Source organism: Thunnus maccoyii, chromosome 8 (assembly GCF_910596095.1).
Source record: "Thunnus maccoyii chromosome 8, fThuMac1.1, whole genome shotgun sequence".
Taxonomy (NCBI): domain Eukaryota; kingdom Metazoa; phylum Chordata; class Actinopteri; order Scombriformes; family Scombridae; genus Thunnus; species Thunnus maccoyii.
This window is the reverse complement of record NC_056540.1, coordinates 30,795,196-30,809,128: the sequence shown is the minus strand read 5'-3', so window position 1 is coordinate 30,809,128 and position 13,933 is coordinate 30,795,196. Positions and strand designations below refer to the sequence as shown.

General features: G+C 38.6%; 2 protein-coding genes across 5 annotated transcripts in view; one reads left to right on the top strand and one right to left on the bottom strand.

The window, feature by feature from the left end:
- Nucleotides 1-546: 546 nt before the first annotated feature.
- Nucleotides 547-4,806, bottom strand: atox1 (antioxidant 1 copper chaperone). 2 transcript variants are annotated; one of them, XM_042418816.1, is made up of 4 exons: nt 4,630-4,804; nt 3,581-3,656; nt 1,953-2,106; nt 547-1,606 (listed from the first exon to the last, which is right to left on the bottom strand). In XM_042418816.1, exons 1-3 carry the CDS (start codon nt 4,633-4,635, stop codon nt 1,982-1,984), a joined length of 207 nt encoding a protein of 68 aa, XP_042274750.1. In that variant the 5' UTR covers nt 4,636-4,804; the 3' UTR covers nt 547-1,606; nt 1,953-1,981. The 2 variants fall into 2 exon arrangements, with proteins under 2 accessions (XP_042274750.1, XP_042274751.1); XM_042418817.1 differs by lacking the exon at nt 547-1,606 and having other exon boundaries at nt 1,952-2,106; nt 4,630-4,806.
- Nucleotides 4,807-5,867: 1,061 nt separating this feature from the next.
- The window catches only part of slc36a1 (solute carrier family 36 member 1), a 48,180-nt gene continuing 40,114 nt past the window's right edge, over nt 5,868-13,933 (top strand). The window contains exons 1-5 of one of the 3 annotated variants that reach the window (XM_042419465.1): nt 5,868-6,094; nt 9,518-9,651; nt 11,712-11,835; nt 11,929-12,019; nt 12,969-13,057. In XM_042419465.1, the coding sequence (XP_042275399.1) occupies nt 9,615-9,651; nt 11,712-11,835; nt 11,929-12,019; nt 12,969-13,057 (341 nt within the window). In that variant the 5' untranslated portion in view covers nt 5,868-6,094; nt 9,518-9,614. Of the gene's footprint in view, nt 6,095-9,514; nt 9,652-11,711; nt 11,836-11,928; nt 12,020-12,968; nt 13,058-13,933 lie in introns of all 3 variants that reach the window. The other 2 variants (XM_042419464.1, XM_042419466.1) reach the window with 2 other exon arrangements.

Genomic DNA, 13,933 nt, shown 5'->3' with positions numbered 1-13,933 from the left:
TATTTTAATGTTCACCAGCAGGATGTTGGAAAATTATTAATGTATATAAACACTTGAGAGCTTTTAAATTACAGTGTGGACACTGTCTTTTCCCTCATAGCTGTTTTTTGTTCTACACCTGTACCAAACAGGGGTTGGACGTGCACACCATGCACCTTTTTCACCAGCAGGATGTGCACGCTGCTGCAAGATTCTCTAAAGTGACTTCAGCGTAGTGAGTTTATTCAGTGTAACAGAGAGGCTACACTCTTTTGCACAGGGAAAAGGTGACTATTTATTGTCGCCACAGAATATGTAACAGATAGTTTGTGTTGCACCATAATGTTAAGTTTATTAACTCTAAAGGAACAAGATATGTTAATCATTCAGAGAAACTTGTGTTCTCCTACAATGTACAATTTAAACTCTATTTTCATTGTTCAATTCCCTTTTAAACTATTGTTGTTTTTAATAATTCTACAAAAATCAAGCTTCCTTTGATCAGAGGAGGTAATACTCCTATAAAATACCATCTAAATAAAGCAATAAAACAGTAAACTATGACGGATTGAGTCAGAAGTGATTTTATTTCCTCTGGGTCTATACAGCATATCATGACAGAAAGGAGAAAGTGACTGTCTTTTCCCCAAAGTAACAAAAAAAACAAAGTGAATTACTACAAAGGCTTTAAGAAAACAAAGATGCCCTGTGGGGTTAGTCGATTATTGTAGTGTAAACTCTAAGGAAGCGAAGAGGAAGAAATTAACGTCCAGCATATGGTCCCTGAAGGGAAGAGAGACGGACGGTATTTTCCCCCCTTGGAGCAGATCTACAGGCGTATTCATACACGGAGCTTCTGAGGATCAATTTTAATGATGTCAAATCCAAACAAAAATATGATAATACTGAGTCAATAATTCAGGGAACGTCCTTAAAGAGCTTGCGTCCCATTTCTGAGGTTTCATGATGGAAACTTATTATGACAGTATGTGAAAATGGCGATGACGTCTATAATCAGGTTTTTTTGATTTTACAGCTGGCATTTATATTTAAAAACATTAATGGAAATACTGCTCAGCTCTGCCTCGTCCCCTCCTGCATCAATGATGAGATAAATACACATGCATGCAAAATCTAAATACAATGACAAAGATGTAAGAAGGCTGTGATTTTCACAATTTAAAAACATACTGCTATTCAACAAATCATCATGCTGAATGGAGGCATGTTGGAGGAGAAACAACACCGTAATAACTTAATCACCTCTTCCTGTTTCGCATGGAACAAAAACAAACAAATTAGAGATATAGCGCCGCACATAATTGAGGCATTTTTCACAGACAAAAAGTGCTAACATCATAATCTTCAGGTTTGTTGTTATTCTCCAAAACACACTTCCTCATGGCCTCATGAATCCCACAACACTGATAGAAGATCTGCACCCAAGGGGAGTTTTTTTGTTGTGCGTGTGAGCGTTTAAGTAGACATGTGAGAGAGGAGGCAGTGGGGGGGGTGGTAGTGGTAGTGGTGGTGGTGGGTTCACTTAGGGTCCATCAGACTCTTCCAGACGGGTTAAGAACTCTAAATCCAGTATAAATCTTCAATTTGCATCAGCAGCGATTATTTCCTAAAGAAATGAAAGACAGAAAACACAAAAATGGAAAACGTAAACCAACCCGTCCCATTTGCAAATTCATGATTGATTATTTAATAACAAAAATAGTTATTACTTGCAGGACTATTATGCTCTATGTGAATTTATATTACATTTACTGCTGCAGAGAGATCAATAAAGAGCAGTTTTTTTCCTTATTTTATTGTTATTTTTCAGATTTTTGTCAAGCAACGATGTTTCTAAAAGATAAGAGAGCTTATGGTGTCATACACATAAATCTGGGAGGGGAAATAAATATAAATCTCAACTGGGAAGAAAAAAAAAAACGGACTTTAACACTTTGTCACCATCATGTCACCTGTTCTACACGAGCAGAAGCAGACTCCTTCATTTGGTGCCGTTGTACTTGACATCCTTGCCGCATTTCTTCAGCGTCTCCATGAGAACGTCCACGTCTTTGTCGGACTCGATCCAAACCAGTTTCTTAGGCAGGTCGATCTCGAACTTCACATCTGAGAGACGGACGACAAAGAGGCGCTTTGTTTAATTCGAGGGAAGACGGCACGGAGCCTCGCATGACCGCACATGAAATACGATGGATTGTAGAAGGACAAGATTCACCAGAAGGAAGTCTAATTTTTTTGGTAAGAGGGCGTGTTATATCTGACTGCAGTGAAACTTTCCACTTCATCGCTTAATAATTGTTTAAATTTACAAATAGATGACCGCTGACGGTTTAAGAGGATCTGAAGGAAGATGTTTCCTCACTGAAAATGTCAGCAGTCTGACTGTTGCACTGCTACGAGCTAAAAAAGCAGAAGTGTCACTAAGGCACTCAGCATTTTAATGACTAAGCCAAATATAATTTAAAAAAAAAAGCCACAGCATCAGGTGACTTGTTGGCTGACTCAACATTCAGAGCCAAGAAGTCATGGGATGTGTGTGATGCAATCAGCCTGTGAACACTTTTGAACTGTGCTTTCATTTGTTATGTGTGTATTCTCTGTGATGAGACGGAGTATTATTTATCTACAGCAATGACACACAGAGATGTTCATATACACTCACCTGACACTTTATTAGGAACACCTATGCAATCTAATGCAATCCAATACAACAGCTCTGCAGTAAATTCTACTTTTATAAAGCTTTATGGTGTATATCTTCAGGTTTGTTGACATTGTAGCTCATGCAAGAATATTTTTTTGTATTTTTATCCTAAAATCTTATTCTTTCTGTGAGGTTTGCTTATAAAAGCGCTCCGACTCAGATTCAACAAACTACTCTTAACTGCCTGAACTTGTCATAAATCGCTCATTTCAGCCTGATGAATGCCGCCCGTTCATGAGGAGGTGCACGTTCATGAGATGGAGATCATTAGCATAATCCACGCCCCCCTAAAACTGCCATATAAGGCTCCGTGTTCTGCTCCGTTTGAGGGTGAGTTTCATTTACAAAAAAAGGTTCCCAAACTGACAAATGCCATCACTCGTACGTGCATCTGAAGAGCTGATCTGTTTATACGAGTGTTCCTAATAAAGTGCTCGGTGAGTGTTTGTATCTGTAGGTTTTAGGACAAGATAAAACAGAATAAATATATAAAAATATGTTGTATAATTTCATTGCAGGTGTTACAGAGTGATGTTATGTAGCAGCTATTATGTAGTCAAACGGGAGCACAAATCTCAGTTTAAGTGGATGGCTTGGCTGGTTGATATCCAGCAGTTTCATAAACAGACAAAACCTAGAGGCTGATATTAATATATTTATGTAATCCTAGTAGTCCTGTGGGTGTACCCTGCCTCCCACCTGCTGTGACCTAACCTCCACTAACACTGATGGATGTAAATTAAACTTTAAATTTCACTGACTTGCATGCTGCTTGTAGTTTGATGTACGGTCTATTGCAGAGAGGACACTCATGACTTAAAAAAAAAAAACATCACATTTTTCAAATTGTGTAGTTTGATGGGGTGTCAGTCTCACCTCCCAGCTTGTTGAGCACTCTGGTGACAGCTCCTGAGCATCCTTCACACGTCATCGCCACCTCAAACTCGTGCTTCTGTTAAGAGATAATCATGTCCTGTTATGCAACACCTGAATGACACTGCATTTTATGGGGATAGTGGTTCACTCATGTATCATACGTATCAATAAATTCATCACATCAACACTCAAGCTGTCACACTGACTGTCATCAATAACTAAAGTTAGCTAGACCATGACTTGTGAATATCAGAAACAATGTCATGTGAAATTGATGGATGAATGAATTTGTTGTTGTTTTGCTGTGATTTCATACACTGTGACCTCCAAGGCAAACTTCCCACTGGGTCAACAAATTGTATAATATCTTATCTTAGATAGATAAAAGTACTTTATTAATCCCAAAGTGAAATTAAAGTGTTACAGCAGCCACTTAACATAAATCACAATACAAAATGAGGTAGTTAAAAGAAACATATGTAATTCAAATTATACACAATATATATACTAACTCAAATATAAACTCAAAAACAGAACAGAGACTAGTTATATAACTAACTATAATATACTGAGTATACACAGGTGGACGTTGCTCAGGTAGTCAGGTGCATGACTGGATGTTGGAATTGAGTTTACTAAATACTGATACCTGAATAATTAAAGCAATGTGTATACATATAATAACAGTATATACAGATTATCAAACATGAATCTGAGATATAACAGATGTGATGGGTAATAAAATAATCCAATACAGAGTCCAAGTGAGCAGACACAGTAGAGTCATGCTAAACTAAGTTCTTTCAGCTAACTGTAGGTGCTATTGCCCAATCAAATTAGTCGATTTTGCTACTATATGGTCTTTTACTTTTAGTTTTACGTTAGAACTTTAAAATTAGCCAACTTATTTAACGTTACAGCAAGTTTTATAGCAAACTTAGCTTATCTTGGATATGCTACTTGTCAATGCGGAGACTGCATGCTATCTCAACTAGCGTTACGTGCTAAAGCTAGACTTTACAAGTAAAATATCGGTGGTAACAACTCACGGTCATGTTTGGAGTGATGTGGCGTAACCTGGCTGTAAGACCAGCTGTGGACTTTTGCCTCTGACTGACTTGCAAGAGTTGTAACTTCTGTGAAATCCTCCAGAAACGTCCACTACCTGGTTAGCTGCTAACTGTCAAGCTAGCTTTCACTTTCAAAGTAAAATGGTTTCCGGTGTGAACATCGCAATTAAGTTTTTGTAGATGAACACACGGTATGTAAATATTGCGGCTGTTTTTGAATCAAGAATAACAAAACAAAAACTATACGTGTTTATAACGCAGTGTGTGATAATTACAAACTCACAAAGAGGAAATAACGAATTTCACTGCCACTTGGTTTTGTTAACCCGCTTAACTTCCGGTTTTATTTTGGCAGCATTATGGCTAACTTGACTTTAGATATCCCAGAAGACTTGACTGTCTGGCAGCCTCTTTCTTCCTGTCTCTGCTAATTTTAAGACCTTTGTGTCCTGTAATTTCTTTTCACGTAATTATTAAAGCAAAATACGCTGGAGGGAGGCCAAATGAAAGTAAAACAAACTGTGTAGACACCCTAGAGCCTTAACTGCATGATAGTCTGCCTGTCCCGGTGATCAAACCAAGCGCTTCCTACACGAAACATTTTTCCAAAAAAGAGCCAATTCATTCCATGGTGGCGATGTGTCGACTAATGCAGTAACATAATATTAAATAAATAAATACATTAAATTAAAAAATAATAATTAGAATAGAAATAAAACATAATACTTTATCAGTAGGCTCGGCGTTTTACTGGCATATTGCATTTCCGTCCGTTCTTGTTTATGTGCTTTATAAACATGACAATAGTGAGTTGGAATATGTTCCCGTTTCCTCCCGAGACTAAGATTTTTTTTTTTTTTTTTCCGGAAGCAGAAATGTATAAACGTTCGTCCAAATATAACGGCGTTTTTTTTTCTTTCTTTTTTTTTAAACACATTAAGACTGTTACAATTCCATTCAAATGGGCTTTATTAGCACTGACCAAAACATACTATAAGAAAAGATCAACTAGAATAAAGAACTGTGTAAACAAAATGTGTGTAGTCAAATATATCAAGGAGGAATATGAAAATAATAAATATATATATATATATATATATAAATACAAATCATTGAGAACGGTATAACAACATTTTAAAGAAAAGTATTAAATATATCAACGTTATAATCCGTCTCTATGGCAACATTGCGTCGAACAAGCACGACGCACTCCGTCCTCGGCCGCGTCACGTGACCACACCGCTGGCTCTGTGACGCGGGGGTGCCGAGCCCGGGCGGAGTGAGTCCTATTTTGCGTTCAATCGGTGCAGTGTTTCTGTGCGGTAAAATTTCAGCCAGACACGATGACTACGATATGAAAATACGAGGTCTGTGGCGAGGTTAGCCTCCGGTACAGCCAGCCTGAGCGCCAGCAGAGGAGAGACAGCACAAAGGTTTCTCCGAGGTAGGTGATGAGCCGTGTTTACAGACACAAAGATGGCATCGAAAACCTATAGCTAACGTCGGCCAACCTTGTTTGTGACATAACTGGGCTCGTCGAGCTGTAGGAAAATAAACTGTCATGATTTCAATGCGAGTAACAGGTTATTACAAGTGTGTCGCTATCCTCTTGTTAACGGCTATCTAATTTAGCGCTTGTAAATTCCCATTTTAGCCCACGTCTGTAACGGCTTTCCTGCTATTTCAGTCCCCTCTGTGCGTGTGTGTCTTTCTTGGAGGCAAGTAGAAACTAAACCGTTTGTACGCAGCCCCATTTAACTGCCTTCTTGGCACAGCACAATTAATCATAAGCTCATTTGATGGTGTAGTTTCCTGGGCTAGATCCCATCAGTGATGTTTGTCCCTTGTTGTCTGCCTGCCCTACCTATCACCGTGCCCATTCAGGCGACTCAACACACTCAACACGTCTCCGGGCCAAAGATTAGTTTAAAATGATGGGATTATCGGGTTTATCTGGTCGGTTTGCACTGTCTGTGTGTGTATGTCTGTGTGTGTGTGTGTTCGCGTGTGTGTCTGTATGTGTGTGTGTGTGTGTGTGTGCGCGCGCGCTGTCATGAAAGGACAGTAGCTCGCATTAGAAAACATTAAAAAAAGCAACTGCAAACGGATTTGGTTTGGCCGCACCCTTATCAAACACGGAATGTGCTGTGTGTTAGTTTATCACCAGTAAACACTGGAAGCTGCATCCAGGATCAGTCTAAATATTGACAATTAGACCTTTTAATGTAAAGGTCACTATTTCCACCTCATGAAGCTTGAGCTGAATGTCTTTCCATCATTGAATAAAGAAAACTATTGTACATGGTTGTTGAGAATACACTAGGAATAGCCTATACTTTTGGAGTTTTGGTACAAAAGTTAGTAATTGTATGTATGTATATAGCCTATATAAATGGGCACATACGCTTTAGAGCTGCAATGATTAATGATTAACCAATGAGTCAATTGACAGACAATTAATTGGCAACCATTTTTAAAAAATTTCATTGTTTCAATCATTTTTCAAGAAAAAATACCAAACATTTACTGTTCCAGTCTGAAATGTGAAGACATGCTGCTTTTCTCTTTTTCACAACATTATAAATTGAATATCTGTGGGGTTTTTGGATTGTTGGACTGGATATTGAAAGTGAAAATGTTATTTTTCTAACTGGAGGTGTTGCTAGGAAGAACTGAAGTTATGATATTTAACTTAGCCAGTTGGCTAACTGGAGAGTTAGCTAGTTGGCTAACTGGGGATGTGGCATTTTATTCTCCGAAGGAAAATTGTTTTTGACTTTATTTGAATCCTTTGATATACACATAAAGATACGATATGAAGATCATTGGTCTATAAAATGTCAGAAAACAGTGAAGGATGCCTGTCACAGTTTCCTAAAGCCCAAGGTGATGTCTTCACATTGCCTTTCTGTCCATCCAACAGTCTAAAACCTAAATATATTCAGTTTACTATCACATACAACAAAGACAAGAAGTAAATCTTCACAATGAAGAAGCTGGAAACAATGAATGTTTGGCATATTTGCCAGAAAGAAAAAGACTCAAACTATTCATTGATTAACTTTCTGTCGACTGACCAATCAATCAGTTGTTTCAGCAGTAAACGTGAAGCATCTTGTTGTCTTCTTGGTTTTGGTTTTGAAGTGCTGTTGACAGAAACAGCAGCACCGTGGTATTTGCATTTCCACGCTGCTCACTTAAGACCTCTCATGTCACGGCTCTTTGTGAAAGTTGCTGAGTAGCTCATAATTTAGACACTTTGGCCTGTTGTGGATATCACACTTCTCTCCTCTGCATGCTCAGTAAACCATTACTGAACTCTGGCTCGTCTCCCGACAGGAGCCGCCAGCAGAAATCAGGTTTCACTCTATGGAGACGCATGACTAGCCTTGTAGTTTCACTTCAAAGTAGCTTGTTTACTTTCATTGTGTAACGCCGCAGAAACACTCCTACTAATGTGAGGAAGAAGCCTTAAAGTCTGTGAATATTCTCCAGATTGTAATAAATTCAGAAGGGCTACTTCTTCTAGATAAACATCTTTTTAAAGCTTTTGTTTGTTTTGCAGGATCATCCATGTGCTAATTTCTTGTAAAAAGCAGACAGGCTAGTTTCACAAGTTGGTTTGAAGTCATTAAACACTTCACAGTGGTGCTAAAACAATGAGAGCGCCAGTTTTGTTTCCTAGAAATTGCTGTCGTGGTCCTCGTATCATCGGAACAAGTGAACAGCAAAGCTTTTGTACATAATCCTCGTGTGACAGCAACACACAGCAGGTCATAAAGATGTTCTCACACATCCTGTTTTCACTAACAGCCCCTCTGCCACCAAGGATCAGTGGTCTGAGGTTATGTGCCTTCTTCAAAGACTGTACGATACACCAGACTGTCAACCCAAAAGCTGCAGAGGGAGAACAGGTTACAGAGAAACAGGAGGGGCCTGATTTACTCCGGATCCCCGAGTTTGAAAACTGCTTCTCATTAAATAATACGATAGTCTTTGGATTAGAGGGAGTTTGATAGGATCATCAGCACCGGTGAATTAAAAAGAAACATTTCAAATGACTTTTTATTTAAAATTCTAAGACGAGACAGAATCCAGTCACCGCAGCAGTAAACCAGTGATTGATCAGATCTCAGGTTCATTGGATGGAATATTTTCTCTCAGATTTTGAGGAGTCTTTGATTTAGTTTTTCTTTACAATTCTCTTTTTATTGATATTTAAAGAAGTTGTGGACATGAGACAAAACAGACAAAATTAACACACATCACAGCATGAGAAAAAAGACATACACACATAATGGGAGAATAGAAATGACATTGGAACATGATTTCTTATATGTTATTGATACTTTGGTAGCGTCAGAAGCAAAACTTAATTACCTTCATGGCTTCTTTATGGTGTTATTAGTATTTCTATATGATTTTTGCATATTTGTGAGTAGTACCTTGATTCAACAGGTATTTAATTAGCAGGATTAGCCAGTTCCTGTGTAATCTATCATTAAAAATGTATATCAATTTGGTGATATTAAATTACACAGAGCTACTTTTATCCACATGGCCCACCTCAAGGATGTCAATCACTACCAGTGAGGTAAATGCTAATGATGTATTTATGCTAGTGAAAATACATCTTATCTGTAGTGTCAATACTGTTGTGTAAGAGTCAAAGGGAAAGTGCATGGATCATAGTTAATCTCACTATGGATTTTGAATTTTAACTGAAAGCGATCACTGATTCAGAGGAGCACCGTATCATAAAAACAATAAACACTGTAACTTCCTTTTGAGCATGACGGCACTCGGTCTTGTTTCCGTGTTACTGGTGAGTCTGCACACTCACACTCATCTCTTTGTGTTGCAGTAGAAAGCTGTCGATGCTGGACTCCCTGATCTCCCAGCTTTAGGATCCACAAGGCTGGGAGAGACGACACCCAGCCGCCCACAAAACCACCCGACCCAACATGATCACTTCTAGCGACGTAGACATCCGAGGTGAAGGTATTTAAATCAAGCGCACTCTTTTTGTCGATATAACATTGCATTGTACTCTGGGTTATAATACAGTGTCATATAAACAGGGTTCATATTCAACATGTTATCTATGTATCTATGAATTTGAGGGTTTTTCTTTATTTCTACATCATAGAACAACACAGAGAGCATTAAAACTATGAAATAACACATATGGAATCATGCAGTAAACAAAAAAAGCATCAAAGCAAAATATGTTTCAAGTTTTCGATGCCTCAAAGTAGCCACCTTTTGCTTTGATGACAGCTTGTAGCGTGTTACATTAAATTCATCATTTGAGCTTTAAACTTACTGTGTCTACTAGCAAAATCCTGTAATATAGAATATAATTTTGTCAGTCATTTTACCTTTTATTTAATAGTTGTAAGCTTGTATTATTTTCATATTTATATGCTGTGTTATCATATATTTTATATTTAATACTAGGCTACACAGTATCCAAGGTAACGATAAGTCAGACCGGGCTTGTATCCCCCAGCTGAGTGTGTGACTGTTCAATAGAAACCTGTAAATATGAATGTTTATCTGATCTGAGAGAGACTGTATTACTAATTATAACTATATTGATATCAGAGTGATTATCTATGTGTACTGATCCGTCTGTATCAATAGCGTCTTTGTGTTATTTGTAACACAGTAAGTCTTTGATCCGGGTCACGGCACCAAACAAGGGACTATCTTCTCTGACTACATTAACCTGACTTCGTTAAGTCTCTTATATATCGCTGATAACGATGACAGCCTACAGTCTCCGCGTTGTGCTGTGATGATGATGATAATGATGACGGTGGACTAACGGCTGACAGTCAGTAGTCGACTCCAACAAAGACACACAGACGCTCTGATGTCCTTTCAGTGATGACTGTTTATTGCGTCTGTGTGTCTTCGTCAGCGCTAACCGTCAGCTGTTAGACTGCAGGCGGTCACCATTATCAGCCATTATAAAAGAGACTTAACGATGGCGTTATAAACTGTGAGCTTAATATCGTCATTTACATTTACTACATGACTCCATATGTTTTAATGTCTTCAGGATTGTTCTACAATGTAGAAAATGTGTCCAGACTTTTGACTGCTACTGTCTGTTGAAATGACACAGAAACTAAAAGATTCCTTGTTACCAGAGCAAGTATAAAATTATTTAAATCTGTTTTCTATTTTGGTTCATTCACATTTTTTGCGGACAGTGTACAGTGTTTACATTGGAACAGAGCATAAATGGTGCATTAAAGGACAAACTCTACTGGACTACCCGTGAACAGTAAATGCTTGAAAAAAAAAAAACCCACCAACATTGTCAATATTTGTCTCAGTGTAGTCTGTTGTTACGATGCCAAGGACTGTACAGCTGGGACGGGCCTCAGTTTCACCGCAGCATTAGCTTTCACACTGTCAGTAGACATTCCTGACGCAAGAATGAATCCTCCGCTCTTCATCCCGGCTACATTAAAACAGTAGCAGTTCCTCTTGCGCTCAGGAAAAAGGAGTAGTAACAGTCGTGAGAAAGTGAAGTAAAGTGAAGTCTGCTGCTGGATGACGTGTCTCTCATACATCTATCAACAAGCAGCCAGCGGTAGCTGAGAATAGCTGCAGGGCCGCTCGGCTGTCCAACAGGACTTTTTCCACTTCAAAATGATAAACAGCCAAACCAAATAATTTAGGGTCATGTGGTTATTACAGTCAGATGTCAGGAGATATTTTTGTAGGAATCTCCTTCATTAAATTAGGTCATTGAAACTTTTTTTTTTCAATGCAGTGAGCCTGGTGCACTGCAGATACTAAACTGAGGAGCCAGTAAATATCTGTTCTAACTAAACTACATTTACTCAAAGCAATTTAGTGATCTTTTTTTACTAAAATCTCCCAGTGTTTGTGATTCTCCAAAGTCAAAGTTTCATTTCATTGTACTGGTTTCTATTTGAACCCTTTTATAAAACGGAGGCAATAGTAGAATGTGAACAGGAAGGGTTGAAAGTTGGTTGCGAAGACGTTGTGTGATAATTCCTCTGCTCTCACTTTTTCCTCAGGTTCTTTGTTCTCTGACCAAAATCCATCAGAAATGGATGCTCTGTGTCCTTCTCCTCCCGGACCGTCCAGACCTCAACGCAACTACGAGAGGATCGGAGGACGGACAGGAACCTCGTACGCATCGTAAAAGCAAACATGCACTTAATAACAACAGTCAAAATCCTGTTGTAGTGACTAATGACTAATGTAGAAATAACTTTTTCTCCCCTCCTGCAGTTTTTGTCAGACTCTCATCCACCTGTTGAAGGGGAACCTCGGTACGGGGCTGCTCGGCCTGCCTCTGGCGGTAAAGAATGCAGGGCTGGTGGTAAGCGAACAGAGATTTTTATTATCTGATCAGAGCGGGTCACATGACAGGTCTGGACTCGCTAAATTAGATTACGCTTCCGTTCCTGTCTGACGCTCATGACATGATACAGATGTGGTAAAGCTTACAGAACATTGCGGGTAATTATAGTGAGAATTTGCTTTGTCATCGTATGGTATTGTCAGTAAAAATATATATATTTACAAGTGGAAATAATGAAAATAGGTCGAGCTTCGATATATGAATACTTCTTATTATTAGGGTTGTTTTTTTGTCTACTGAATTTTCACACAATGGTGTCTCTGCTGTTCCCGGAGCATCACTTCCCCGAACTGCATTCTTAGTTCTCAGAATCATGTAGAGACCTGCAATTAGACTGCAACTGTGACATGTTTCCCCATACTGAAATACTGTGAGTAAAGAACAGTGAAGCCGGCTACGTGTGATGCATGAAAAGATAAAAAATTCATCTCACAGTGCTGCAAAAAGGTTTATTTCTCAATAACCAAAAACCAGAACTGTAATGAATGTAATGAACTAGTAATGAACTTTACATCTTTTTAGATCTTAATTGCACTTGACTAATCATGTTAAGAAAAAGGGTTAACGAAAGCGAAATTACAGGAGCGTCTCCATGTAGCAGGAGTTTCAGACTGATAACTTCCCTTTTTTCCAGTCACATGTCTTCAACTTTTCTTTATGTCCTTTAAAATACTCTGAATACTAATACTAAGTACTATACTAGTACTACTAAGTAATATAAAGCATCTGCACAGGAACAACTGAGATCACTAATTAATTATTTGAACACATCAGTAATTATACTTGACTCCCTTTAATTTAATTTTTGCAACATCGTAAAGAGTCTTCTGTCGTAATATTGTGCTAGAACAGTTATACAAAGATTAAATAAATGAATCACATGACTTGTGTCTCTTTCTCCATCCAGCTGGGACCAGTCAGTCTGCTGTGTATGGGCGTCATCGCAGTCCACTGTATGAGGCTGCTGGTCAAATGTTCTCACCACCTCAGTGTAAAGTGAGTATGGTATAAGTATAGTTAACTGAAAGTAACATTAACTTATCTACACGCATTCCTAACTGTCAAATAGGAAGTACTTTAAATGCACTCTAATCTTCATAGACCACAATGCATTGCAGCCACAGCTTTGTTCCACTAATGTCAGTGTTGTCACCAAATAACAATCAGCCCAGTTAGGGAAGGGCGATACGGATAAAATCTATTGCGTCATGGATCATTTCGGGATAATAGTGGCCTAAAGGTTAGAGAAGCGAGCTTGTGACTGGCGGGAATAATCTGGGTGGGGGAAAGTGAAGAAGCAGCACTTGTCCCTCCCTCATCATCATCACTACCACCACTGAGATGCCTCTTGAGCAAGACCAGTAACCCAAAAAACGCTCCAGTGCAGCTGCTCAGTGGCCGGCAGATCAGACTGTGTTTGTACTGGGCAGCTTGCAGGTGTGAACGTGTAACTGTGTGAATGTTATCAGGGCGCTCCTAAAAATACACATATATATAAAGATATGTCATAGTAGATGGTTATAAATTCTCTAGAAATTCAATTGTGAAAGTTTTTATAGGAAAAATAACCAGAAAATGCAAAAGTTCAGTAAATTCAGAGTTGCCATAAAGCAGTCTTACTCACAACCAGAGATATTAAAGGAATAATCACCACAATATAGTAACTGTAACTGCAGGTTTATATAAAACGGGTTCATTGAAAGCTATTTTACATCATACTGTCTGCTCCTGTACTCGATCCAGCCGCGGTTGTTTGCTTTTCAAAACACGGCCTGAAGATAATTTCTTGTCACCACCTCTATTCTCTCACAGCGGGTCCATTGTGGCTTGTTCCTGCCAACGCTGTGTACGCTGTAAAACCACACTTAAGCT